Genomic DNA, 27,015 nt, shown 5'->3' on the forward strand with positions numbered 1-27,015 from the left:
TTAACTTCAGGTTTCTGTAGGGCTATTTTCCTTAAGAATTTGCTGGTAACATTCGCTGCCGCCCACGTTTGTGTTTATTGAAGGGCTTCTTGCACTGTCCATGCAATACAAGGTATTTTTGGCTAGCCCAGGAATCAATCTTCACAAGCATGGGGAAATTGGAAATAGAATAGGGCATTGTCATGTTTCTTAATGCAATTACTAAAGCATAAAGTCATATGCAACAGAAAATATATTTGTATTCAAGTGATTTCTGCGAATTCGAACAGGGGATACTCAGGGAAAGAACAGGGAGACATCAAGCTGTCTCCATGCTCCCCTGAATATCCCCTGTTTTTCCTTTCTAAACAAGCATCACATTAAAATATGTAGCTGACACAATATGTTCACATATCAAACTGAAAGTTACAAAGACAAAATAAAGCAATTTTTTAATACAATTTTACACTAAATTTTCAAAGAGAGAATTATACAGTTTTACATATGGCTTGCTACAAAAACATAGAAAAATACACACAGAGAGATTAACTCTTCTATCTAACCTGTAGCATTGTAAAGGTTACCTCATTTGTAGTCCTAGCCTATCATCTGGATGTTCTTGCACGCATAGAAGACCCATATTAATGCATCTTATTACTTCTGATGTTGTAACTGATTTCTCCATCAGAGCATCTACCAGCTGCAGGGCTTTGTCTTCATTCCATAATTTCCATGCCTAAAACAGTTCTAACCTTATCTTAGAATCTAAGTAAAAGTTTGAAACAAAAAATAAGCAAAAAACAATTAAATTGGTCTGCACAGAAATGAAAGATATCAAACTCACATGTCCTAGAAGGTTCATGTCATAGTTGGAATGGTAAAATCCTCTGTTCCTTTTCCCACTTATTATCTCTAAGACCAATACCCCAAAACTAAAGACATCAGATTTCACTGAAAAAAGTCCTCCTATTGCATATTCAGGAGACATATAGCCACTGCAGATGATATGTAAAATAAATCAGTGAATGTAATACAATGCATGCATGCGTATGCGCTGGTATCAGTAGAGAAGAAGGTAAAGAGAGAATTGTTGCACAGACTAAGTACCAACAACCCTAGTCGTATTTGCTTCAGTTTGATCACCTCCAAATATTCTTGCCAAGCCAAAATCTGATATTTTGGGATTCATATCTCTATCTAGGAGAATGTTGCAGGCTTTGCGATCCCTATGAATGATTCTTAACTGTGAATCTCGATGAAGATAAAGAAGTCCTCTTGCAATCCCGACTATGATATCAAAGCGTTTCCGCCAGTCAGCTGGTACTTCACTTTCTTGATCTGTATCACTTTATGGTGTTCAAAAATATTATAAAGCAGTAGATTCAGCAATTAGAAATTATAAAGTTTTCTTGATAAGAACTAACTGTATAGATAGAAGTCCAAACTTCTGTTGTGCATGTACTCATAGGTCAGCATCTTCTCCTCTCCATGAATGCAACATACCAAAAGCTTCACAAGATTCCGGAGCTGAAGTTTTGCAATCAAGATGACCTCATTCTTGAACTCTTGGAGGCCTTGCTGTGAGTCTTTTGAGAGCCTTTTCACAGCTATTTGTTGTCCTGTTGGGCTGTACTTGATCATAATTTGGTGTTAGCATATAAACCAGGAAACCAATGCAGCTTCCTATGACTTGCTTGGTATTCAATCTTTTCAACTTAAATTTTAATTTTGTTGTAGAATCGCTACATCGTAAACATGAACAAATCCACCTGCTCCAATTTTATTTGTGAATGAGTAGTCGTTGGTTGCAGTTGCGACAGTAACCATATCAATTGAGGGCAGGTCTAGTTCTTCCTCCCCAGCACCAGGGTCATAACCTTGATTTGGATTATGCACAATTTGCACTAACAATTTGGCAAATAATCAGCAACAAATACAGAAAATCAAGTGCATACATACCCCTTAATTGATGGCAAATAAAGGAGGATAATTATTTACAAATTAAAATAAGAGAACTCTAAGAGTGGAGAAATATTTGCAGGAGAGCTTAAAATTACCTTGTCTCCTTTTATGGCCTCTCTTCCAAGTATGGTAACAGCTAATTAAAACCAGCAGGAGTACCCAACAAAATACGATGACTATAACAATCACCATCTTATGTCTGACTTTTTTTTCTGATTCTGTCAGCATCAACAAGCGGATGGAAATAAGTAAGACATAAGAACCGACTTAAAGGAAAGAAAGTATAAGAGGATATTGAGAAAAAACAATAAAGGTTTCTACCTTGCTGCTATAAATTATGGCAGCAACCCAGCTACCCACTGATGTTGATCAGTGTCTTAATGGAAGGCAGACCCTGGTGCCTAAGTACTATTACCTTCTCATATTATCTTTTAAGAAAATGTAAATAATAGAAGATGCCATTAAGTTGACAAGCAAAGAAGCTTTACTTATTTGGGCCTTTCATGCAAAGTGTGCACTATTGCTTAACTGTAATGATGTTTTCAATGATGGGCTCAGATTGTGCTTCTATTAACCCTTTTGAATAAAGAAAAATATGCAACTGAAATAACTGGGTTCTTGCACTGTCAGAGTCAAAATCGTCTTAGTTATAGAAGCTCTTACCAAGTTCCAGTGCAGCCACCCTATTGTATAAATCTTGCCCACCGTTGCTATACTTTCTCATATCAAGCAAGCTCCCAAACCACTTGACACACTTATTCGCATCAGTTCGAGCATAAGCCGCACAGGAACAGTTCCTTAAGCCAGCAACTTCACATTCCATTCGATTCATAGATGCCCCTTGGAGAAAATAGTGCGGATCGTCTGGCAACTTCAACCTGGAAATCTTCCTAAATCCCTCAGCCATGCTGCAGTTCAATTCTATCCTCCGACTGCGTCCCCCAGACCTCAAAACCATTCCAATCTTCCGGTCTTTTTGGAGTGAACCCACTGGGGCAGCGGCAGTAAAGTTCCTTGTTCACATTACATATGCCATTACGACCACACTTCGCATAAGCATCACATTCATCTCTCTGCAAATTGTACACAACAACCCACTCTCCACGCCTTTTGTTCCACGTGAGGTGTTGAAGCAAGCATGATTGGTTTAATACGAGCCTTGAAATACTGTTGTGTTTGTTTTCGAATAAATAGTAGACGAAGGTCGAATTGGACGCAAAGATGGGCTTGAAACAGTGTTTTCTTGGAGTTTAAAACTGCTAAATTGGACACCATCCAACGGACCACTTCGGAAACTTATACTTGATCCACTGCGAAGAGCCAGTTGTGGAAGACCAATGGCTTGTAACTAGTATGTATAATCTCCAGTTGATGGATCTTGTAGACTCCTCGATGATGAAAAGAGCCAGTTTTGATTGGTTCTTAGGTTCAATCCAAGCTTCATGCCTGGAATCAACGTGTCACACGGATGATCAAAACTCTGCCAAACGTACCTGTCACTATCAGCATCCTTAACAACAAGATTTCCTGTGTCTAAGAGCTTCAAAACAGAATTGTTTGAAGTTGTCGATGAATTTGAAGACCAAATGGGAACAGTTGATTCGTTTTTAGGGATGAACATGTTTCCCGTGGAGGTTATAGTGAGGGTGCCTGATGAATCAGTTGATCGTCTCTGTTGGCAACCCTAATAACTGTTTGTTGTGGAACATCTTCAAACCATATTCCAACGTAATGGTTGTTGGAATTCCAGTGACTGAAGAATCCTAACACAACTTTGTCCAGCGGAAACAAGACCTTCACCGTTGTCTCTGAGATTTTGATTTGGAGATAGGGTGTCAACTGCTGTGGACAATTTGACGGTGTGAAATGTGAGATAGAAGAAAATGGAAAAGAGGATCACCATAGATATGTAATATCAGTTGACAGTTATGGAACTATCTCCAGAGACACGAAAGAGCAAATTTAACAAGTTGATAAGCTAAAAACTTTCCTAGAAGTAGAAGTAAAATCTGTACTTAATTTCTTTTAAAAGAAAAAGAGATGAAATCTCTGTGATCAAAACCCCAGAAGGGAAAATTTGTCCTAGAATGCAACTGTTTCCAACTTGAACAGTTGCTTTCAGGATTTACATTTGCAGCCTTCTCTTATGGTTCAAAGCGTTATTGTTCCTTATCATACATAAAATGTATGGTAGAAGAATATGAGCTCTACAGGAACATATTGATCCAGCTCTCTGGACTTTCTTGGCTTTCATTTTTCTCGGCAATAGCCACGCTAAAACACCATGGACTCAAGGCAGATTTATGTTCAATTGCAAAGGTGATTGTCAGAAGAACCAAAAACAAACAAAATTTCCTCATTTTTTCCAAATAAAAAACAAGGAGAATGCCAGAAAAGCCAAATTCTCGATTACTACTTTTGCCGTCATAAACCAGCAGCGGTCTCCTTTGGCAACGTTAATATAGAGACCAAGTGCAGACGCTTTTCAGGACATCAGAAATGTAGACATCTTTTGCTTCAAACAGTTCAATTTATAAGTTAATTTTTGGTCATGTGGTTCTATGAATTGTTTTCGAGTGTATCATCTTCACGGTTGATGTGCTCAACAATTCTTTATTTATTTTAGTACCCTTCCTCTAGTACCCTCTTTGATGTTTCATGGGCAGTCCATCTACATATATTATTTGCTGCTTAATATTATCCAAGAAATCTTCCATTGCAGATAAGCCATACGATATTCACAAAATACGAATTTTTATTGCAAATTGCAATTAAGGAGTGAAAGGAATTGTTAATCAGTTGAAATATTTGGAGCAGCACTGTTTAGTGGATATGTAACTCCCTCTTAAAACCAGAAGTAATTAAAAGAAAATGATAAAACTTTTTTCCCAGTGGATGAAACCTACCTCTGTAATAGCCAGGTTGTCTTGGTTGAAGCACCATGAGATTTTCACTGTCCAGCTTTGGCAAAGCAGATAAAATTGCAGGCCTGTCTTCAAGACGTGCTTGTACACACTAGGCCAACTTGGATGCATCCTAACCCCTCTGAGAGGGTAGTTGAGTTCTCGATCAAAATATCTGTTTGCTCCAAGCCCCTAGCTTCAATCCACAATTTCCACATCTTACACAAAAAAATGGAGGAAACTCAACAGGAAGCATTTGTTGTAAACTAGCATGCCCTTAGAGATTAAGATCATCGTCTGGATCATAAGAACGCTTTATTCTTCTTCCTGATAATTAACTCCAGTGCAAGCACGGCAAATCTAAAGACATCATATTTCTGTTGAGACGAGTCCATCTTTTGCATAATCAGGAGTTCAGAGGCAGCCTAGCTTGCACGATATCAGATAAACGTGGTAACGCAAGACTTACGGTGCCTCACAGGGTCACAACTTAGCAAATGTATGCTAGACTCTACCTGGCAACCTTGTGCTGGTTGTGTGCTATTTTGTTTCATGATTGAATCTTGAAAAACAAGGCCCCTTCGAATTTAACTCTGCTCTTTGCTATGTGAAAGTAAACTGAATTTGTATAATTACTGAACTAGGCCTATCGTCCACCTATGTCTGTGACAGTCAGATCATTGGCTGTATGTAGATTATTTACACTCGACGAAGTATCTCCGCCTGAAGAAATTTCTGTACAGAAGCCAGGTTCTTTTGGCTGGGGTACCATTATGCTTTCATTGCTCAACATCAACAACACTGATGACATTGTTGGCCTATCTTCCATCCGCTGCTGTACACACAGAAGACCCACCTGGATGCATCTTACCACTTCATTCTCAGAAATTGTTCCCTCCATCAATTCATCCATTAGATCAAGTGGATTCCCTTCGTTCCATAGTTTCCATGTCTAAAAGGATTCAAACAAGTGTGTAAAATGTCATGTTGACATCCCATTTCATTAGAAAAATCATATTATTAAGCAAGAAGAGAAATTGGGTAAAGTTTTTATTTTTATCCTTACATGTCCAAGCAGGTTTAGATCATGGTCAGGGTGATAAAATCCCCAATTCTTTTTGCCGCTTACTATCTCTAAAACCAAAACACCATAACTAAACACATCTGATTTCACTGAAAAATGCCCACCCATTGCATACTCTGGAGACATATAACCACTGCCAAAGATAAGAATTTTAGTATCTTTAACATTAGAAATGAACTTCAACATATAATTAGAGTACTTACTATGTTCCAATTACTCTTTTGGTCATTTCTTGTGTTTGTTCTCCAAAAATCCTTGCTATGCCAAAATCTGAAATTTTAGGATTCATCTCGCCATCCAGTAAAATATTACTTGCTTTAAGATCTCTATGTATAATTCTCAGCCTGGAGTCTTGATGCAGGTACAAAAGTCCACGTGCAATCCCAATAACAATGTCGAAGCGCTTCTTCCATATCAAAAATTTTCTTCTTGTTTTATCTGCCAAAATGTTGACAGTAACAGTTGTTAAGCATTGTTTGTCTTGTAATTGATAAATCTATGACGTAAATTGAGAATTATGCAAATGACTGAAACAGTCAGAATTCAATCATCAGATGAACAAACCAAATAGGAACTGGTCCAGGCTTTTGTTGGGCTGATACTCATAGATTAGCATCCTTTCTTCTCCCTGGATGCAGCACCCCAGAAGCTTAACAAGATTACGATGTTGAAGTTTAGAAATCAGAATCACTTCATTCTTAAATTCTCGAAGGCCTTGTCCAGAGTTCTGAGAAAGTCTCTTCACTGCAACTTCTTGTCCAGTGGGTAAGACGCCCTACAGAAAATATCCAGCATCAGATATACAATCTTTTTGCTATCTTGTTGTCATAGTTGATTTAATCACAAAAAGCAGTAACATAAGCAATGAGAACGACCTTGTACACCGGACCAAATCCACCCTCTCCAATCTTTTTCTCAAATGAGAATTTATTAGTGGCTGCTGAAACAACATCTAGCCCAAAAAGAGGTAGTTCTAGGTCTTCCTCCTGAGTTTCATCATTGGTATCTCTGTATGAATTGTTTTCACTTCCTGCTGCTACAGGGGAATCAAGCAGCTAATTAAAGGAAAGACATGCCTCTTGTGCTTTTGTGTAAGTGTAACCGAAGTGCTACTTGATGTGATCAATTACTAAAGTAAAACTCTTCCAATATAATAAAATCTACAGGAAATAAATAGTTAGCTCAAATTGTCATAAAAATGATTCAGTTCCTTACATTCGGTCACCTTAGACTTTCTCAAATAAATTTTTTGGATGAATAACAAGTATAAACCAATTGACTATTACTTTTGCACCCCTTCTTATCAGAAACAATGTGCCACTTAATTATCAGATAAGCTCATTTAGTTTGAACTGCTGAGAATTATCAGGAAGAGAACTTTATCAATGTGAAAGGACTGGAGCTCCTCCACACTCTCCACAAGTGGCTTGTTGCCAATCCACTAAAACTTAACAGCTAAATAGTTTATTCTTAATTCGTTTATAAAATCCAGGGCAGCCATATATAGTCTGCTTATGTTCACTGTAATGGATTCCACTACTATCAATTCTGTCAACACACAATTTTTGCTTGCTACTGCTTAAAAATGGCAGTGGCTACAAACAAGATGCTTTGCAGATGGGAAATGAAGAGTGCATAATTAGTTAATTGCAAATGTTAGTTCATTTTATAGTTTTCAATCATCATAGACCTCAAAGATCATGTGGATTTTGGTTTAGATTAAAAAACAAAAGCATTAGCAAAAAGATCAGTGATCAATCAGGTAAATTAGGGTTCTTACCTCTTCTGATCTTTGCCTTTCTTGATAGGTAAATGCGCCACACAAGGAACCCCAGAAGCATGCCTAAAACTATTGACATGGTGATTAAAGCAGCTACCTTCACTCGTTTCTTCCTCTTAGCCTCAGCAATTGACTCTGGCCACCGAACAATGTTCCAAAAATAAATTACTCTGTTCTATATTCATACACCTTTACTGGCTTGAGGTCAAGGGACTATTTTTGCTGCTAACATTGTTAATGTAGTAACGTCCAAAAACTAAGTTTATATTGCCTTACAAGCTTACAATGAAGAATTTTTCATCCAAGCATATGTCACAAGCCAGAGAGCACTCCTACATAAGAAAGATGGCCAACGGAGATCTGGTTCACATCTGGAGAAAAGTTTGGTCTATTATCCATTGAACATGACCTGCTCTAGAGAATCTAACGCTACCCATCAATCTTCCAGTTTTAATTTACCACCACACTTGAAGTGAAGAAATGGCATGCAAAGGGCAGCTATGAAGCAATTATTATACAGACTCTTTACTAACTTGGCTACCAAATGCAAATTACTTAACCAGTGATCAGTGAATTATAATTCTGGGAATACCATAAAAGTAAAAAATATGGCTTAACTTCCTAGAGAAATCAAACACTGCAAAGTGTAAATTATTACCATATAAAGGTTCATTTGAGTATGTATGTGTATTTTTTGTACCAATTAGCTGGCAGTGCGTACCTAATTCTGCTTGTGCCATTCGAATGTAGAGGTTGCTCCCACCATTCGGAAAGTGTTTCATGTCAACCAAATCACCAAACCACATAACACAATCTCCCCCATTTCCATGAATATCTATCCTGGTGTAAGCCATACAAGAACAATTCTTTAAACACTCTGCCTTGCATTCCTCAGAGCTCAAACTAAAATTTCTATTTGTCACTAAGTGAGAATTATCAGGTAATTTCATTCTGTCGTACATGACAAAGCCATCTCCGTTCTGACAATCCAAACCCCTTTTCCTCACACATCCATCTGACCAATCGATCAGTCTCCAATTTTCTGGAGACTTGGGTGTAAAACCCCTCAAACACCTACAATTAGGATCATCAGCATAGCAGTTTCCATAAGGCCCACATGACTCGTACCTGTCGCAACTGTCTCTTTGCAAGGTCACCATAAGTGCCCACTCATTGCTATGGTTCGTCCATGTGAGATACTGAAGCAACCCTTGCGATGTCACTACAAACCTTGACAGAATTGAACTGTCATCAACTTTAAACGTGTAGTATATCTCTTCACGGCTTGAATTGAACTCCGGAGTGTAAACAGGATTAGGCCTGAGCTCATTGCTGCCACTGAACCTGACCCGATCCCATGGTCCCCATCGGTACTCTTTCTGGTCCCCCTTCCTGAGAACCAATTCTGGTGCCTCAGGTGGGTCCAGGCTGAATGTGAAATCCCCCGTTGCTGGGTCATCAGGGGAAAGCCATGATGTCATATTTCGTTTCAAACCTGTCTTAAGGTTCCAACCAAGTTTCATGCCAGGCAACAACGTATCAGTTATATAATCAAAACTTTGCCATAAATAATCCCCACCATCGCCAGTTAGCACAAGGTTGCCATTGTCTAAAAGCTGTAAGACAGGATTGCTCAAGGCCCTGGTGACATTAACAAACCAGATAAAAACTGTACCGTTGGAAAGAGAAAGTGAACCCTGAGGGTTAAACACCAGTGATCCTGAGGAGCTAGTTATGGGGTCGTCCCTGTTGGCAACCCACACCACAGTGAGAGGATTAATGTTCTTGTACCATATTCCCAGGTATCTGTGACTAGAGCTGCCAAGAGAAAAGAACCCAAATTCAAACCTTTGCCCAGAGGAGACCAAGGTCTGGCCATCTTTCAGGGTGTTGTTCGCTGCTAAGGTATCTGCCGCTGTTGCAGAGCGGATTTGGGAGGCTAAAGAAGCGAAAACGTAGCAGATTATGAGAGAGAAAGAAAACTTCATTGTGTTGGACTACGGGGAGATGAAGGAAACATGAAAGCTGTGTTCCTAGCACTTTGTTTTGCTTTTCCATAATTAAACTTGAAAAAGTCAGAGTCCAACAACCAACTTCTAACTTCTCAGTTTTGGACCTCTCGGTCTTTCGGAGCATTTGAATATGTTTTATCAGGACAACTTGCTGGTACTTGCTATTCAAAAATATAAGTATTACCACGTGGTCAATCACCTCCCTCCCTTAAAAGTATGCCTTAACCGGTGAATAGGTCAATGATTTGTCCCCTTTTCAAACTAAGTTATAGAAAAAACGTCATGCCTGATAAAGCACGAAACTTCTCCAAACATGATTGGGTAGTAATCATCATGGACTTGTCCCAATGATTCTCCGAGAAATACAGTGAATGCGATGTGAACGTTCTTAATTCTCGCTTATTGTATCAGGTTCTTGTTTGAATGGCGATTTTTCGTAGTTGTATATTATTTTGTACCACACAATATGTAAACGTTTCAACCTTGCGGCGACCCTAAGACAGCGGTCTCTCTACGGAACTTAACCACTGACCGTGACAGTAAATTGCCATGGGCACGAAATGTTGGAAAAAGTTTTGAGTTGTCTAAGTTTGATTGTTATAACGATAAAAACTAAGTTCACATGGTTGTAGAGACTAACAAAAACTAAAGTGAAGAAACCAAGAATTGTAACTTTCAGTAAACCTTGAAAATCGTAATGGATAATCAGTACAGGTACATATGATTGGGACAAAAATGAATGCTTATATATTCCATTAATACTGAAGCAGGCTATCTTCCAGATAAAGCAGTGACAGTTAATTCATGGGCTGTGCACAAATTTTTACCACTTGATGTATCTTTGCGCAAACTCTCAGCACAATATCCAGGTTCTTTTGGTTTGGGTAACGTTGTACTCTCATTGCTTAACATTGATAGCACAGACAACATAGTAGGCCTGTCTTCTGTCCGTTGCTGCACACATAGAAGACCGACTTGGATGCATCTCACCACCTCATTCGCACAAAATGTGTCCTCCATGAATTCATCCATTAGTTCCAGTGGATCCCCTTCATTCCATAGTTTCCATGCCTGAAACAATTTTAGTCTGTAAGTTTATCAGAATGAAACATAGAAGTTAAAAGTTGTATTAAGCCAGAACAAATTGTTGTAGTCTTTAGACTTAATGATACACTTACATGTCCCAGAAGGTTTAAATCATGGTCAGGGTGACGAAATCCCCAGTTTTTTTTGCCACTTACTATCTCTAAGACCAAAACCCCATAGCTAAATACATCTGATTTCACTGAAAAGCGCCCACTCATTGCATATTCTGGAGACATATAACCACTGCATAACAAGAAAAAAGTTTCAGAATTCCTACTAGTAGATACGAATTTAAACATACACCTAGCACTTGCGAACATACTATGTTCCAATTACTCTTCTGGTTCTTTCTTGTGTCCTTTCTCCTCCAAAAATTTTTGCTATGCCAAAATCTGAAATTTTGGGATGCATCTGGTCATCTAATAAGATGTTGCTTGCTTTGAGATCCCTGTGTATAATTCTTAGTCTAGAGTCCTGATGTAGGTAGAGAAGTCCCCTGGCAATGCCCATGACAATTTCAAGGCGCTTCTTCCAAGTTAAAAAGTTTCTCCTTGTTTTATCTGGACATGTCAAATGGTTAAAATTGTTAAGCCCTAAGAACATCATGTCAATCAATAGAAAGAAACAATCAGATTATCATATGCTAATCATAAACGGCTAGATGACCAGAGTCCAGACCAAATAGGCAGTAGTCCAGGCTTTTGTTTGGCAAATACTCATAGATTAACATTCTTTCTTCTCCTTGAATACAACATCCCAAAAGCTTAACAAGGTTACGGTGTTGTAGTTTAGAAATCAGAATAACTTCATTCTTGAACTCTCGGAGGCCTTGTCCAGAATTCTTTGAGAGCCTCTTCACAGCAATTTCCTTTCCAGTAGGCAAAACACCCTGTACAATACCACACCAAGCATCAGAAATCTCCTCACATACAAAATAAATCCTAATTCAGGGTTTTCTTTTTCCTTTGTTTTTTCTTTTGATGGTGTTTTGTTATCTTATAGTAACCATGTCTTCCTTGATTACTATAACATGATTAATGATAATCACCTTGTACACTGGACCAAATCCACCCTCTCCAATCTTTTGCTCAAAAGAGAATTTACTAGTGGCTGCCGAAACAGTACTAAGATCAAAAAGTGGTAGTTCCAGGTCTTCCTTCTGATATAGTTCTTTAGCATCCCAGAACATATTGTTCCCATTTCTAGCTGTTACAAAGCAATTAATTAGCAAAAGAGATGGGATTAATCAGAGAAATAGATTTCATATTTAAACCTATAGTGTTAATCAAAAGCTCCTAGCCTGCTATTGTCTATTATGGCAATGCCTAACAGAGGTGATTGAGTACCAGAAATGAAAATGGTAATCAAGATCACACCTTAAACATCAACTGGGATCTTTAAAAAAGAAGGGGGTCCATAACCTCAATTGAATTAAGTACAGAGTAGATAGTTATAGTGCCAATGAGGTCTTACCTCTCATCTTTCCCCTCACTTGAAAATTGCACCAGCCTGCAACTCCAAAAAGAAGCATAACAAAAACTGATAACGTGGTGATGACTAAAGCTATCTTCACTTTCTCTTTCCTCTTAGCATCAGAAATTGATTCTGGCACCAAAAAATTGACAAAATAAACATTTTTTTTTGAAAGATAAGTTTTTATTAATGATAAGCTGAAATGCCGTGAGGAGTCTTCAACGTTGAGATTTGGAGACTCCTGTTGGTATGGAAGCTATCATAAGAAGAGCCTGTTCTGAACAATTACAAAAGGAGCAGCTGCTCAAGAAGCACTTGGCAGCATCTCAACACGGATAATCTCAAAAACAAGCAGAATTTTGAATAAATCCCTAAACAAAAGTCTAATACTAGTAAAACTCTATCAGAGTGATAAGATAAATAACAAAACAAACATTTTGTTCTGTATTTTAAAGGTTTTCTGCTAAAGCCATTGACATTTAGAAGCTAGGCTTATACTAGCTTACATGAATCTTCTGTCTAAGTGTGGTATGATCAGATTCAGGAGTCTTCTATGACTCACAGGCCCAAAAGGGTATCAAATTTTAGACCCTTCATTTCCAGGGAAACAAAGTAGTTGAAAAAACTATCAATTTTCTAGGATTGAGTTTAAAAATAAGTGCAGAACTGAAATTTATGGGTGGGTGTCAACTGTCAAGCAGTTATTAAACTTACTCTCCTTCTGAGTAGCCTAATCATGTGCTTATTTTCTTTATCCTAATCACTCAATCCATACATTTTCGAATTTAACCTCAAGATGGACAATATGGGTAAAATATACCAGTGAAATCCTGTTGAATGGTTGATTTCAATATTCAAAGAGCTATATCTATTCATTGGAAAACGTAAATTACAGAGGTTCTTTCGCAGGGTTTCTTACGTGTTAAACCAGCCAATAACATGCAACGCATACCAAATATTGGATTGGAAAACATTGAAATACATACCTAATTCTGCCCTTGCCATTCGAATATAGAGGTCCTCTCCCTCAGGATATTTCCTCAAGTCAACCAAATCACCAAACCACAGTATGCACTCCCTCCCATTTCCATGAATATCTATCCTGGTGTAAGCCATGCAAGAACAATTCTTCTGACACTCTGCTTCACATTCCTCAAGGCTCAGACTCCTATTTGCTGCTAGATGTGCATTATCAGGCAACTTCATTCGTTCGTACTTAACAAAGCCATCAGCATTACTGCAATTTAAATCCCGATTCCTGACACACCCTTTTGACCAATCTATCAACCGCCAATCCTGTGGTGACTTGGGCTTAAAACCTCTCAAACACCTACAATAAGGATCACTACTATAGCAATTCCCATGAGATCCACATAACTCGTATCCGTCACAAGCATCTCGTTGTGGAGATACTATCACTACCCACTCATTGCTATGGTTGTTCCATGTGAGATGCTGAATTAAACCTAGCGGTGTCACCACAAACCTTGACAAAAGTGAACTTTCTATAACTTCGAACGAGTAGTAAATCTCTTCAGGGCTTGAATTAAACATTGGTATATAAACAGGATTAGGCTTTAGCCTTCGGCCACCACTGAACCTGACCCCATCCCATGGACCCCACCTGTTCTGTTTCTGGGTTCCCTTCCTGACAACAAACTGTGGAGTCTCGGGTTGTTCCACGCTGACCGTGAATTCCCCGGCTGCTGGGTCATCTGTGTCAATCCACGATGTCATATAACGGTTCAAACCTGTCTTGAGATTCCATCCGAGTTTCATTCCAGGCAATAAATTATCAGTTATGTGATCAAAACTTTGCCATATATAAGCACCGCTGCTGTCAGTCAACACAAGGTTGCCATTGTCTAGAAGCTGCAAGATAGGGTTGCTCAAGACCCTAGTGACATTAACAGACCAAACAAAAACTGTATCATTAAGCAGAGAGAGTGAACCGTGAGGGCTAAACACCAGAGATCCCGCGGTACTAGTGATGGGGCTATTCCTGTTAGCAACCCAGACAACGGTGAGGGGTATGCTCTTGTACCATATGCCTAGGTACCTGTGACTGGAGTTGCCTGGACTGAAAAACCCAAGTTCAAAGCGTCGGCCGGGGGAGACCAAGGTCTGTCCATCATTCAGGGTGCTATTTGCGGCTAAGATATCTGTTGTCAGTGTTGCTGTTGTTGCGATGAAAGAAAGGAAAACATAGCAGGATGCGAGAATGAAAGAAAACCGCTTATCTTTCATGTTGTAGGAAATCGAGGCAGAAGACGAAATTCTTGTTGTGGACTACTGGTTCTTGGGTCGTTTCATCAATCAGAGAAGATCGGTTGATCAACTTAGCTTTAATAGTGAAAATTCAACCAAATTCTACTTCGTATCATTTTTATATTGAAAACTTTGCTGGAAGTTCAGATACGGTGATTTCTGATGGAATGATTTGTCGTTCAGCAGCCATCTACTGAACGATAATTTGTGTCGAACAATTCAAATGCCAAAAACAGTATCCACAAAGGGCAATGGTTGTCAAATAAAAAATCTTTCTTATTTTGATGTGCTATGGTTTGCAGAAATGAAAGCACACATTTCCTGCTCTACGAACATTGATGTCAAAGTGTTCCACCAGCCCCTTTGACATTGCTTGTTGTCAACTTCTTACTTTTGTTCTTATTAGTTTATTAGTATTTCTGTCAAATTTTCAAACCTTGAGGTGACAACAGTCCCCACAAGGGACAATGGCCAAATAAAACAAACCAGGACTCACATTTTTGTTGACTTGAAAATATGAAACTAAAAAGAATATATTGTATTTACAAGTTTAACACCACCAAAGTTTCATCAATACCCAAAACTGCCACAAAAATTACAGCTAAGGCTGTCATGAAAATCCAACAGAGTGTACAAGGGGAACTTTTTTTGAGACACACAAACACCCTAGATGAGGCAGGACCTTCCATTACCTAGCATCTAGCATTGTAACTGTGACTTGGTTCACTGTGCATGATTCATCTTGCTTACTGGTAGATGAATCAGTTTCAAGAGTACTTCTTCCTAGGCAAAAGCCAGGGGTTTTAGGCTGGGGCATTGTTGCTGTTTCACTATTCAACATCAAAACCACAGTCGACATAGTTGGCCTGTCTTCTGCACGCTCTTGCACACACAAAAGGCCAACCTGTATACACCTAAGTACTTCTTGTGCATTATAGGTGTCACCTACTGCTGAATCTATTAAGTCCATTCCCTTCCCTTCTTTCCACAATCTCCAAGCCTGCAATAATGGGAATCATATTCAGTGTTGATTGAGTGACATGAAAAGCTCTCGCTACTATTAAGAGTATGAGCATCAGCAGAAATATGAATGTGGTACTGTGCTTACATGGCCAAGAAGGTTGAGTTCACTGTTTGACTGATAAAATCCTCTGTTCTTCTTGCCACTTACAACCTCCAACACCAGAACACCAAAGCTAAAAACATCTGATTTGGCTGAGAAGAGACCATCCATTGCATATTCAGGTGACATATAGCCACTGTGTATCAGAAGGTAAATTAGGATGAGGAATTACTTTTAATTTTACAGTTTCGAGCTAGTAGAGAAATCAAGTTTGTAATACTTACTAGGTTCCAACTACTCTCTTCGTATTTGCCTCTGTTTGATCACCACCGAAAATTCTAGCCATGCCAAAATCTGAAATTTTCGGATTCATTTCTCCATCAAGCAAAATGTTGCTTGCTTTGAGATCTCTATGGATGATCCTAAATCTGGAATCCTGGTGAAGATATAGAAGTCCTCGAGCAATACCGCAAATAATGTTGAAGCGCCTTTGCCAATTTAATAAGTAGCTTCTTGCTTTATCTGAAAAGGTTTCCAACTACTATAAATGCCATGAATGTAAAATTGTTACCTTAATCAAATTTCTTAATTAAAGAGAACCCTGTTGAGTTCATTAAGTTGTTAGAGGGACTAACTGAATAAAACGGAATCCAGGCTCCTGTGTTCCATGTACTCATAGACTAGCATCTTCTCATCCATCTCAATGCAGCAACCAAGAAGTCGTACAAGATTCCTATGCTGAAGCCTTGCAATCAATCTAACCTCATTCTTGAATTCTTCAGTCCCTTGCCCAGAGTTCTTTGAGAGCCTTTTTACTGCTATTTCTTGACCCTCAACCAACCTACCCTGGCATGAGCATTCATTTTTGCAGGGTTAGATTTTAAGAGCATCTGTGGCTATTTGCATGCAGTAGTATGTTTTTGTATCATTGAATTTACCATGTATACGCAGCCAAAACCACCTTGTCCAAGTTTATTTTCATCAGAAAAGTTATCTGTAGCTGTTGCTATGGTATCAAAATCAAACAACGGTAATTCTAGTTCATCAGGTTGCCTTTCAGCGGAGTACTCCTTCTTACTTGAGATAACCACCTCATTCAATAGAAAATCTTGGCTTCTTTCATGAGGACCTGTAGAACCAAAAACATAAAATTTTAAGACCTAAAAGAATGTAGGGAGATCTATGTTTACTCGGTCATCCAAACTCAAGTTACCTTTCTTTCCTATTTTTCCTTTGTTTTGCACTGCCTTCCTCTTCCATACCACATAGGCTATCAGCCCTAAAAGCAAAGCACCAGCACCCACCGTAGTGCCAATGATTAGAGCAGTAGTGTTCCCACCATCTCCTGAAATAATTTAGCCATTATATTAAGAATTTGTAGGCAGGAAAAAGGAGGCTTATAGTCCGAAGGCCTACCCTCTGTCACTTCCACAAATTACTGAAATGGTTTCCATTTCTTGTTTTCTGGGAAGTTATTATATTCCCATTCCTATATACTTGAGCTAAGACTGTGGTTTGGAGTTTTCCCAGCATGTCAATGATCAAAACATAAACGATAAGTTCACATTAGATGTGAACTCATAAATATTGAAAGCACACGTATTATAAAATGAGAATCGCAGCAACAGAAACCGGGGTACCTGCACCAGGGTTCCCAGTGTGACGAACCAGCTTGGCTCTCTGCCTCCAGTCATTACTCTAATAGGTCATCTTCCACACAGCACAAACAATGAATTATGCAAAGCCATGAATGAGACAGCGACCACAGAACCAGTAATTACCGTGGCTTCACCAAAGCATACCGCCAATGCTGTTTTGCCTAAGTCTACCCCTTCTAATGCAGTCACTCCAGACCATAAAGTTTCACTACTTTTTAGTTGCAACGTAATTTCAGTTCGGGGTCCAATTCCATCCATCCAAATGAGAATCCTTTCAGGACGCCATCATATTTATTAGTTGAAACTTTAATAACAGAAGCAAACATAGATTTCTGCCATTACTCACGTGGACCTTCTCTCATGTATTCTCACAGCCTTTGCCCAATTAAGTCAGTCGGCTGTATACAACTTGAATTCGACAAGGATAGGTTCTTAGACCAGTACCTTTAATTATCTTTCTTAAATTAATGAGATTTGGGCCTAAACATTCCACCCTTTTCGGTGGATTATGGGGCCAAGGGCTTATTAACTCTCCTATATGGAACCTAATTTAGGCCTGAATTTTCAGCAGATTCTACCCCAAGTGGGGTTAAGGGAAAGAGTGTGGGCGATTAGGTCCTAGACCTAGACCTTAAAAAGCCTGGAACTTTTCTTTTCCAAAGAACTTTTTTACCCGGTTACATGCAACACACAATTCATAAACGATTACAATCACAGAAGTCACTCATATTCGACTAGTCATAGTTTATTTGTTCATTATTATTGATACCAAACGCTAAAACAAAGCTTTATGGCATTATGCTCTGAATAAGAGCAAGTTAATGGCGTTTAAACCGGTATACTAAGATTTGGTAACGCTTTAGCTCTTTCTTTTAAGAGAGTGGCATGAAAAGGTGTTGTATTAGGTAAAGAAAGGAAAGAACCTGAAAACGATATGGAGCTCCCATCCTTTTCGTTTTAATACCTTTATCAAAAAGAAAAAGACAGAGAAGGAACCACCTCCCCAACTGGACCCACAGAATTATTGGCCTGCCTGAAATATTGAAATTGTACAGTACCATTAACACTGTAATTTGCTTAGATTTAACTTCAGGACGGGAAATTGAGAAAGTACCAAAAAGTCTGGGCTCTAACCATTGGCTCCGAGGTAATTGTTAGATCTAATTTTACAAAGTCAGAAGCCAATTCTCTTAGTGTTCCGCTTGCAGCAGCACATTGTTTGGAAACGGAGATAAACCTTAAGATTGTTAGAACACCAAACTGAAAAACTTAGAAATTGGCTTCAAGGCGTGTATCAATGCCACTATCCTTAAGGTTTTATTCGCCCCCACTTAAGTGTGCAAAAGAGTTACCGGCGTATAAACCTCGAAGATACAATGAAGCCCAATGATTGATGGCGTTTTGCACTGACGAAATCAATCCACTGAGCACTCACCGGAGTATAACAAGATTATCAAACTTCTATAATACTTTCTGCAGGAAAATAGTATAGAAGAAAACTTGGAAAATGTTTGAGAAAGAAGATTGAGAGATATTGTTGTTTTTTCTTCTTTTCAATGGATAATGAGGGTCATCTTTTATAGGCATAGATGCCTGTTCTCAACAGACACTATTTGTGTCTGTTACAAAGAGTTGCTTCTATTGATCTTTTCCCAACAGACGTGACTCTTTATAGTGTCTATTGATTTAATTTTCAACAGACACAACCCTTCTTTTCGATATGAAATCATATTTATTTGAAAATATCCAACAAAACAAAAACACATGCTTCCATTGCGGAAAACCAGGACATTTCAAAAGGGAATGTCGATTATTGAAGAAGAAAATTACTTCTTCAAATGGTGTTGCTTCTGAAAACTTTGTAGCCATGATTTCAGAAATCAATATGGTTGAAGAAAATGATGATTGGTGGATTGATTCAGGAGCAACCAAACATGTGTGTAATGACAAGAATTTGTTCAAGAATTTCTCTCCGAGTGATCACTATAACTTTTGTGAGGTCTAGTGAAAATTTGGCGGATCCTTTAACAAAAAATCTTGCTAGAGATCTTGTAAATAAGACCTCAAAAGGGATGGGACTCAAGCTCATAAATTGAAAGTCACCCATGGTGGAAACTCAACTCAACGCTTGATATAACGTCAAGTCTTGAGTTCAATGAGACAAAGTACATCATTTGTATGTGGCTGCTAGCACTATAATATGTTATATTCCATCCTAAGTGAAGTGCTAGGGACCCGTAATGATAAGGAAAGGATGAGTTATATATCTTAATAGACCCATAACATAATTTGTTAGAATGCTTTAGTTACGGGGGCATTCATGGGATCTACCTATGTGAGTATGAAGTGTGGCCGCTTCTAGGAGTTCAAGAGCTTGGCTCTAACAGTACTCATGAAAAGAGGATATGGACGCATGGCCATAAAAGCGTCGCCGGATACTGTGCATTCATTGGTGTTGAAATCATTGTGTGAAATGTGTTCGGTTAACCAAATGAAATAGCTGGTTCAAAGCAGAGTCTACCATGCAATTTCGGTTAACTTTAATATGTTTTCACTAAGTAAAGGTTCAATCGGAAGACACCTTCATTTATGCAATTGATTTCCAAGATTATCGAAAAATTTGGATTAATTTGAAAATGGTGGGGGATTGTTGGATATTTTCAAATAAATATGATTTCATATCGAAAAGAAGGGTTGTGTCTGTTGAAAATTAAATCAATAGACACTATAAAGAGTCACGTCTGTTGGGAAAAGATCAACAGAAGCAACTCTTTGTAACAGACACAAATAGTGTCTGTTGAGAACAGGCATCTATGCCTATAAAAGATGACCCTCATTATCCATTGAAAAGAAGAAAAAACAATATATCTCTCAATCTTCTTTTCAAACATTTTCCAAGTTTTCTTCTATACTATTTTCCTGCAGAAAAGTATTATAGAAGTTTGATAATCTTGTTATACTCCGGTGAGTTCTCAGTGAATTGATTTCGTTAGTGCAAAACGCCATTAATCATTGGGCTTCATTGTATCTTCGAGGTTTATACGCCGGTAACTCTTTTGCACACTTAAGTGGGGGCGAATAAACCTTAAAGATAGTGGTATTGATACCGCCTTGAAGCCAATTTTAAGTTTTTCAGTGTTCTAACAACCCACACCAAGTCAAAAACGTCGGCACACTGTGTGAAAAAGATCGGGACCACACTGTTTATCTCTTTTATTGTCTTCTAAAGGGTTTTAGGTGGGAGAGTGGGGACATTGAAAACAATAACATCTTTCATTAAGCGCTTATGTCACGGAACCTATCATGGGAGTGGTTCAGCTAGCTTCAATCCGACCCTCGGACTCTATCCTATGACAGACAGCCTTATCAACCGTTGATTCATGAAAGAATCGAAGATATTCAAAAGCGTGCCTGGGATCCCGCATGTTCTAACAGTGATCTGACACACGTGGCTCAAAAAAAGTTCAGTCACCTGTGAATTGTGGTTCGAAATTTTACCAAAAGGATGAGAAAATTTTCAAAAGCTTGCCGTATTTCTAGAGATTGTACTTCTAGCATTGTGGGGTTAGATAAGCTTCACACCGAACATTTGTGCCATTCAATGTTTCCATACCTGTTTTTGTTTTTGGGGTTGAGATAATGTTTCCAAGCTTGGTTCAACTAATGTGAACCTCAAGCCCTCAAACTCCAAAACAGGGGATTCCCTGTTCTAGTTGACTCGATTCAACCGAGTCAGATTATGCATAATTAGTTATGAAAAACAATTCCGAGTGAAGATTATTAAAGAAAGAGAAATTTGAAACGTACCTAGATCAGAAGCTGCCAATCTAACATAGAGATCTTGACCACCACCATCTGTATATTGCCTCATATCAATCAGGTCACCAATCCAAATAACACAACCTGTGCCTCCATTTCGAATGTCGGAGTTAGAATAAGCAGTGCAAGAACAATTCGTGGAGCACAAAGCTGCACAATCCTTTAGGGTCTTATTTTTGTCCACGAATGAAGAAGTACTTTCTGGCAGCTTCATATTAGGCAGGTGCAAGAACTTGTCCTTGGTGCAATCAAGATCTGTCTTCCGAATACACCCACCAGACCCATCCCTCAAATTCCATGCTTGCTGATTCTTGGGACTGAACCCTTTTGGGCATTTGCAAACTGGAGATGCGTTGCTGTCACATATACCATATTGACCACACTCCCGGTAATTGTCACACTGGTCTTTTGGTGCGTACCAAAATGGATTCCATTGTTCAGTATCAGGGATCCACGTTAATCTTTCAAGAGTCCCAGTTGGAGTAACTATCAACCTGGAAAACAAGTTCTTGTTTGTTATAGAAAATGAATAGTATACCTCATCTTGGTTGGTGACAAAGTTGAAGCTGATATAATCAAGAGGTTTCATTTCCGGAACACCGCTAAACCTTAGACCGTTCCATGGACCGCTTCTGTATTCTATCTTTTGCTTGTTCCACAAGAATATTTCTGGAAATCCATGATAATCTAGCTTGAATGAGAAATCCCCAGATGAAGGGTCTCCTCTAGTTCTCCAACCTGTTAAGAATCTGTTAAACCCTGCGTTTAGATCCCATCCGAGCTTCATATCTGGTAATAAAGTATCTGTAGGGTAATCAAAGCTCTGCCAGAGGTAATGGTTGGTCTCATCGTTAATGTTTGCTTCTCTTAGAACCAAATTTCCAGAGTCTAACAACTGTGCAACAGGGTTGTCACCCTTTGTTATGTTTGATGACCATACAAGATTCTGTCCCTGGTCAAGAAGAACGAGGTTTCGATCCTCCAGCTTGAAAATACCTGACGAGTTTGCAAGTGGCTTGTCTCTGTTGGCAATCCACACGTATGTTCTGTCAGGAATGTTCTTGTACCATATCCCCACGTACCATTCACCTGGAATTTCCAGGGTGAAGAACCCAAACTCGAAAACATCACCTGGGGAGACGAGAGTTTGGTTATTTATAATAGACTGAGTAGCAGTTAAGGTGTCAATGGAGAAGGAAATTGTTGGGAAGATAGCCAGGAAAGCGAAGAACAAGAAGAAGCTACAAAGATGGTGATTTCTTATAGTTCCCATTCTTCACTCACTCTGGCTCTAGGAGCTCCTCTCTCAAACTGGTGTAGCTGGTTTGTTCACTTTGAAGACATTTGGTATAGTTTGATAGGAGAGGATGCTTGACTCTTTGCTACCTTTTTTCTCCTCGGTTTATTCGTTTCTTCTTAGAATTTGCCATCCCAAAAGTTATAGTAACAGTAACCTTAGAAAAAATAATACGCCTGGTTTGGGCTCGTACATGCCTTTCACTAGGTCAAAGACTGAAAACGGGAAGATCACCTAACCATCTTTTTATATTTATGAACACGAATGTGCTCTACGGCTCTCCCCGTTCGCTGGTATTCGCTGTTGGGAATGGGCATTTCACATTTCACAAAGAAAACGAACGTTTTCACACGGGGAATGATGCTGGGCTTCGATATGGCCCTCGGAAAGGGACACTTCTTGGACAGAGCTGGACCCTCCCACCAAACTGATGAGAGTGCTTTTTGAGTCTTGGACGGTAGGTATTCTACTTGGATTTTGCTGTTTATTTCTAATTATTGTCAATTTAGTCAAAAATAAAAAGAAAAATCCAAGTCATCTAAAAATATTCGTCATGATCAAAGCCGCCCGTGAAAATTGTCCTCTCCTTTGCTTTACATTCATTGGACAGGACAAGCTTGTGTGCTTTTTATATAAATTTTGCTAAGACAAGTTTAGTCAAATTACCAAACATAAGTAGACAATCTTTTGGGGTCTTTGTTAATCCTAGTTTTGCTTTCTTGTTATTTAATTTAGAATCCAAATCTTTTGTTTGTTGTTCTTGATGTGGAACTTTGCAAAAACTAAAACTTCTTGGTGCAGGTGAGATATTTTCTTTAGCCAATTAGAAAGGGGAGGTTGATGGGCTTTTCACATTATTTAAAACCTCATTTAATTTCTTTATTTAATTAACTATGATTGTAATCACACTAGTTGGTATTCCTATAAAAAGTTGTTTGTAGACAGAGTCAACAGTTAGCTCTTTTCCAGGTAATTCCATTTCATTTTGAGCTACTTGGATAATAAGACTGGCTTGATTTGCTTATTGCTACTTGTTAGTACTTAGTACACAAGAGTTCATGCATTCTAGTATAATTTACTCAAAGTCAATCAGTGACTGAAGATGACAGATAGCCGGGCTTGATCAGTTCTCCTGATGAAAACCTGCTAAATTGATGAATGTAGAAACTGCTAGATTGACCTCAGATGAAAAATAAATACATGCTAAAACTTTTCTGAACTCCTTGTTAATACTCAGGACAAAAAGAGTACAAACTTTTTAGCAGATTCAAATGATTTACAAGCAATTGGAACTGAACAAGAGGGGTGGGGCTTTGGGTTGAGTATTTTAGCCCACAAAGAAACTACGACGATGCTAATGCTTGCTCCAGAGTGGTTATCGCCCTTCGAGCACGGACTCTGTAAGCTCACACGCGGACAAAAAATGGTTGGAGTCGGATTTTTCAGAGTAGAATCCAGTCTGAAATGTAAATGTAGGTTGTTTTGGCCGTGGAAGCTCGGCTTCGCTGCTTAACATGGAAACAACTGCTGACATGTTCGGCCTATTTTCAGCATGATCCTGAACGCAAAGTAGAGCAATATGAATGCACCTCGTTACTTCTGATGATGAAAAGGAGTCCGAAGCAGCGTTGTCTATATATACTTCGAATGCCAAATAACACATAAAAGCACCAGGCATTGAAAAGTTTTGCACTTACATAGCCAATAAGGCTTATGTGCCTGTCATGACAGTAGGAGGCTGTAATCTTCCTGCCATTGACAATCTCTAACAGGAGAACTCCGAAGCTAAAAACATCCAATTTCTCAGAAAATATCCCACTCAATGCATACTCAGGAGACATATAGCCACTGGAATATGTTTGGATAGACCAAATAAGCAAATAAATAATGCTTAAACTTGAATAGTTGATCACTATAAATAAGCAAAATCTGTCAATGCTGGATAGATGAAACCAGGAAATTAAGCATGATGAAATATGCTTATACTGAAAATAACAAGTTTAGTCTAGACTCTAGAAAGATAAGCATACAGTAATGATGATTCGTGGCAGGCAACAGTTGAATATGTTGTAATTAGATAAAAAAGGAAAAATTGCTTACAGAGTTCCAACGACTCTATGGGTATTAGCTAACAATTGTGTTCCTTGAAATATCCGTGCCAATCCAAAATCTGAAATTTTTGGGTTCATTTTGTCATCCAACAGGATGTTGCTGACCTTCAAGTCCCGGTGTATAACCCTTAAACAAGAATCACGGTGGAGGTAAAGGAGCCCCCGAGCAACACCTTGAATGATGTTGAAACGCTTTGGCCAATGAAGGTCTGCTCTCTTTGTTGGATCTAATCAATGCACCAGAGATATATGATTTCTATGCATCAGTTATCTTCCCAGCCTCAGATCAAAAAGATCAACAGAGAAAAATTCAGTCACCAAAGATTAGAGTGCTGATTAGTTAATTACTGAAAATGACAACCATATTTCAATACTAGGCAAAAGCATTCTGAATTTGTTCCAGCTAGGCAGCTACTTGATCATTGCATCAAATTTTAAGATTCAGGGGCTATTATTGAAACTCAAATACTTGGTTAGTGGCTCAGATGAGTCCAATCTAGACTATGAAAGTGCCACCTCATGGAACCTTTTCTTAATCCTACATGTTCCAGCATGGCAGCATATTAAAGCATTAAGGAATAAGACAGACAAGTTGAGACTTGAGAGCACCCGATCTAGAAAGGGATGGGAGAAGATAAAAAGTGCTTGGTGGAACCAACCAAATAAAAACGTATCCAAGCTTTTGTTGGCCATAAACTCATAAATGAGCATCCTTTCTTCTTTCTCAATGCAGTAACCGAATAGCCTGACCAGATTTCTGTGTTGGAGTTTGGAGATCAACATAACTTCATTCTTGAACTCTTCGATGCCCTGGCCTGAGCTACTAGAGAGTCTCTTGACTGCCACATACTTCCCATCATGCAGCTTGCCCTGACGAAATTCACAAATTTATCAATGTATATATGCATGGTTGCAGCTGTCTATAACAATAAAGCACTTCTTTCAAGTTTGTGTGATTACTCACCTTATAAACTGGGCCAAATCCTCCTTGCCCCAGTTTATTTGCTATGCTGAAGTTATCAGTGGCGACTAATATGCTATTCAGGTCAAACATAGGTAATTCTGATGGATCTTCTAGTTCTAAATGGCTTCTCAATGTATTTCCGGTTAAGATTTCGCTTGAGGTTTCATTCCCTGCCAAGTCAAAGTGTTTGAAAATTCTCTTTCGTTTACGTGATTGTTGAGATTTAAGAACAAAACTCAAATAAAGAACTCATCCAAGCCATCAAATTAAGGGATCTTGGAAAGAAAAAGAAATACTGAACCTACATGGCGATAAGATTTCAGAAACTCATATACGAAGATAGAGACAGAGAGGGTTTACCTATTTTGATAAATCTTTTACGGCGTATGCCATATACTAAGATGCCCAAGATGATGATGCAAGAAATGGCTGTGAGGCTGATAATGAGCTTCTCTCTTAGTCTCTCATCAGCTGAAATTTTAAAAGGAAAGAAAAACAATTAAGACGACAGTTGTGAAGTGTGAGAAGAAAAGGAAAAAATCATATCCATTCTTAAAATTCAGCTTAAGGGCTACACTATCTTCACCAAATTCCGAATGCGCAAGCCGTAAGAAGAATTCTTGCCCACCGAAGGTGAACTTTTGCATGTCTATAATGTCTCCAGTCCAGACCAGACACCCAATTCCATATACAATTGCATAACCTGTGCAGGAACAGTTATTCAAGCACCATTCTTGGCATAGGTCGTTGTCGACTTCCAAATACTCGGAAAGATCTGGAAGTTTCATCCTATCCATCGTCCAAAATCTATCTGTTTTTCCGGTGTTTGTGGGTTTGGAACTTGTGTTTGCCTCGCAAGATAAATTGGTTCGTCTCATGCAACCCCCTGTCCAGTTTCCTTTGCTCCATTCTTCATCTGACTTTGGTGTAAATCCTCTTAAGCAACTGCAAATGGGAGATTCAGACGGGCTGCAAACCCCAAATGATCCGCAGACTCCATAGACATCGCACGGATTTTTCGGTGCTTCCCAATCAACAATCCAGCCCTGGCCTCTTTCCCAGTGCACCAACTGTAGAGTTCCCACTGAAGAAATAGCCATGTTTAAAGCAACAGACTGGTTGTATGTATTAGTATATAAATACACAGTTCCTTGTTGAAGATCTTCTCTGAGGTCAAATATACTTGAAGATGATGAATCCATTTCTGGTATACCAATAAACTTCGTTTTATCCCATTGCCCACTTCTCCAATAGGGTAACGTGTCTTTCCAAACGAAAGCTTGTATTGTTGACCCAGGTAGAAGTCCAACAATAAAATTTCCAGGAGATGGATCACTGTCACTTTTCCAGGATGTCAAGGAACGTCTCTCTCCAGTTTTGACGTTATACGCTATACATGCCCCAAGCAAGAAAGAATCAGAAGGATGCTCAAAGCTCTGCCATAAATACGCTCCTGATATACCATCTATAAGTTCAAAGTTTCCATTATCTGAAAGCACTGCTACTGAACTATTTGACGGGACAGAAACAGTGGTTGACCAAAGAGTGTCTTGGTT

The 27,015-nt window shown here is 38.8% G+C and overlaps 5 protein-coding genes and 1 pseudogene across 9 annotated transcripts in view; all 6 read right to left on the bottom strand.

Moving 5' to 3' along the window:
• The window catches only part of LOC110424310 (G-type lectin S-receptor-like serine/threonine-protein kinase At4g27290), a 5,638-nt pseudogene extending 651 nt beyond the window's left edge, over positions 1-4,987 (bottom strand). The window contains exons 1-7 of the transcript XR_016351740.1: positions 4,848-4,987; positions 2,605-3,783; positions 2,037-2,159; positions 1,404-1,883; positions 1,123-1,325; positions 824-974; positions 564-715 (exon numbers count right to left, since the gene is read on the bottom strand). The product of XR_016351740.1 is annotated as a G-type lectin S-receptor-like serine/threonine-protein kinase At4g27290 (transcript). The remainder of the gene's footprint in view (positions 1-563; positions 716-823; positions 975-1,122; positions 1,326-1,403; positions 1,884-2,036; positions 2,160-2,604; positions 3,784-4,847) is intronic.
• Positions 560-1,620, bottom strand: LOC149526669 (G-type lectin S-receptor-like serine/threonine-protein kinase SD1-1). Its single transcript, XM_089784879.1, has 4 exons — positions 1,404-1,620; positions 1,080-1,317; positions 824-974; positions 560-715 (listed from the first exon to the last, which is right to left on the bottom strand). Exons 1-4 carry the CDS (start codon positions 1,618-1,620, stop codon positions 560-562), a joined length of 762 nt encoding a protein of 253 aa, XP_089641005.1.
• Positions 4,689-9,810, bottom strand: LOC110424085 (G-type lectin S-receptor-like serine/threonine-protein kinase At4g27290). Its single transcript, XM_021438579.2, has 7 exons — positions 8,430-9,810; positions 7,709-7,843; positions 6,804-6,964; positions 6,493-6,703; positions 6,132-6,366; positions 5,911-6,061; positions 4,689-5,796 (listed from the first exon to the last, which is right to left on the bottom strand). The coding sequence occupies exons 1-7, from the start codon at positions 9,694-9,696 to the stop codon at positions 5,491-5,493; spliced, it is 2,466 nt and encodes an 821-aa protein (XP_021294254.1). The 5' UTR covers positions 9,697-9,810; the 3' UTR covers positions 4,689-5,490.
• A 547-nt stretch (positions 9,811-10,357) lies between these two features.
• Positions 10,358-14,876, bottom strand: LOC110424083 (G-type lectin S-receptor-like serine/threonine-protein kinase SD1-1). 4 transcript variants are annotated; one of them, XM_089784772.1, is made up of 8 exons: positions 14,248-14,873; positions 13,266-14,151; positions 12,280-12,411; positions 11,855-12,012; positions 11,485-11,695; positions 11,129-11,366; positions 10,899-11,049; positions 10,358-10,791 (listed from the first exon to the last, which is right to left on the bottom strand). In XM_089784772.1, exons 1-8 carry the CDS (start codon positions 14,524-14,526, stop codon positions 10,492-10,494), a joined length of 2,355 nt encoding a protein of 784 aa, XP_089640898.1. In that variant the 5' UTR covers positions 14,527-14,873; the 3' UTR covers positions 10,358-10,491. The 4 variants fall into 4 exon arrangements, with proteins under 4 accessions (XP_089640898.1, XP_021294251.2, XP_089640900.1 ...); XM_021438576.2 differs by having other exon boundaries at positions 13,266-14,872; XM_089784773.1 differs by having other exon boundaries at positions 10,628-10,807; positions 13,266-14,876.
• A 209-nt stretch (positions 14,877-15,085) lies between these two features.
• LOC110424082 (receptor-like serine/threonine-protein kinase SD1-8) lies at positions 15,086-23,507 on the bottom strand. Its single transcript, XM_021438575.2, has 7 exons — positions 21,076-23,507; positions 16,824-16,955; positions 16,549-16,739; positions 16,246-16,456; positions 15,895-16,132; positions 15,656-15,806; positions 15,086-15,547 (listed from the first exon to the last, which is right to left on the bottom strand). Exons 1-7 carry the CDS (start codon positions 22,358-22,360, stop codon positions 15,236-15,238), a joined length of 2,520 nt encoding a protein of 839 aa, XP_021294250.1. The 5' UTR covers positions 22,361-23,507; the 3' UTR covers positions 15,086-15,235.
• Positions 23,508-23,626: 119 nt separating this feature from the next.
• The window catches only part of LOC110424312 (G-type lectin S-receptor-like serine/threonine-protein kinase At1g61370), a 3,716-nt gene continuing 327 nt past the window's right edge, over positions 23,627-27,015 (bottom strand). The window contains exons 1-8 of the mRNA XM_089784880.1: positions 26,046-27,015; positions 25,820-25,930; positions 25,460-25,629; positions 25,155-25,365; positions 24,485-24,722; positions 24,078-24,232; positions 23,982-24,025; positions 23,627-23,942 (exon numbers count right to left, since the gene is read on the bottom strand). The exon at positions 26,046-27,015 is cut by the window's right edge and continues 327 nt beyond it. Of these exons, the coding sequence (XP_089641006.1) occupies positions 23,760-23,942; positions 23,982-24,025; positions 24,078-24,232; positions 24,485-24,722; positions 25,155-25,365; positions 25,460-25,629; positions 25,820-25,930; positions 26,046-27,015 (2,082 nt within the window). The 3' untranslated portion in view covers positions 23,627-23,759. The remainder of the gene's footprint in view (positions 23,943-23,981; positions 24,026-24,077; positions 24,233-24,484; positions 24,723-25,154; positions 25,366-25,459; positions 25,630-25,819; positions 25,931-26,045) is intronic.

This window comes from Theobroma umbraticum, unplaced genomic scaffold (genome assembly GCF_002168275.2).
Source record: "Theobroma umbraticum cultivar Fairchild unplaced genomic scaffold, ASM216827v3 scaffold_204.0, whole genome shotgun sequence".
Lineage (NCBI taxonomy): Eukaryota > Viridiplantae > Streptophyta > Magnoliopsida > Malvales > Malvaceae > Theobroma > Theobroma umbraticum.

Bases quoted from the DNA above. Each gene is read 5' to 3' on its own strand.
- LOC110424085 (XM_021438579.2), bottom strand. From the start codon at position 9,696: ATGAAGTTTTCTTTCTCTCTCATAATCTGCTACGTTTTCGCTTCTTTA. The intron at 6,062-6,131 runs GTAAGTACTCTA...TATCTTTGGCAG, and splicing joins AAAAGAGTAATTGGAACATA to TGGTTATATGTCTCCAGAGT. The intron at 5,797-5,910 runs GTAAGGATAAAA...GAATCCTTTTAG, and splicing joins ATCTAAACCTGCTTGGACAT to ACATGGAAACTATGGAACGA.
- LOC110424083 (XM_021438576.2), bottom strand. From the start codon at position 14,526: ATGAAAGATAAGCGGTTTTCTTTCATTCTCGCATCCTGCTATGTTTTC. The intron at 11,367-11,484 runs GTCTGGACTCTG...TGACATGTCCAG, and splicing joins CCTGGACTACTGCCTATTTG to ATAAAACAAGGAGAAACTTT. The intron at 11,050-11,128 runs GTATGTTCGCAA...CTTGTTATGCAG, and splicing joins AGAAGAGTAATTGGAACATA to TGGTTATATGTCTCCAGAAT.
- LOC110424082 (XM_021438575.2), bottom strand. From the start codon at position 22,360: ATGGGAACTATAAGAAATCACCATCTTTGTAGCTTCTTCTTGTTCTTC. The intron at 16,956-21,075 runs GTACGTTTCAAA...AAATTATTTCAG, and splicing joins ATTGGCAGCTTCTGATCTAG to GAGATGGTGGGAACACTACT. The intron at 16,133-16,245 runs GTTAGTCCCTCT...AAACCTTTTCAG, and splicing joins CCTGGATTCCGTTTTATTCA to ATAAAGCAAGAAGCTACTTA.
- LOC149526669 (XM_089784879.1), bottom strand. From the start codon at position 1,620: ATGATCAAGTACAGCCCAACAGGACAACAAATAGCTGTGAAAAGGCTC. The intron at 975-1,079 runs GTCTGTGCAACA...TATCATCTGCAG, and splicing joins ACTAGGGTTGTTGGTACTTA to TGGCTATATGTCTCCTGAAT. The intron at 716-823 runs GTGAGTTTGATA...GAACTGTTTTAG, and splicing joins ACATGAACCTTCTAGGACAT to GCATGGAAATTATGGAATGA.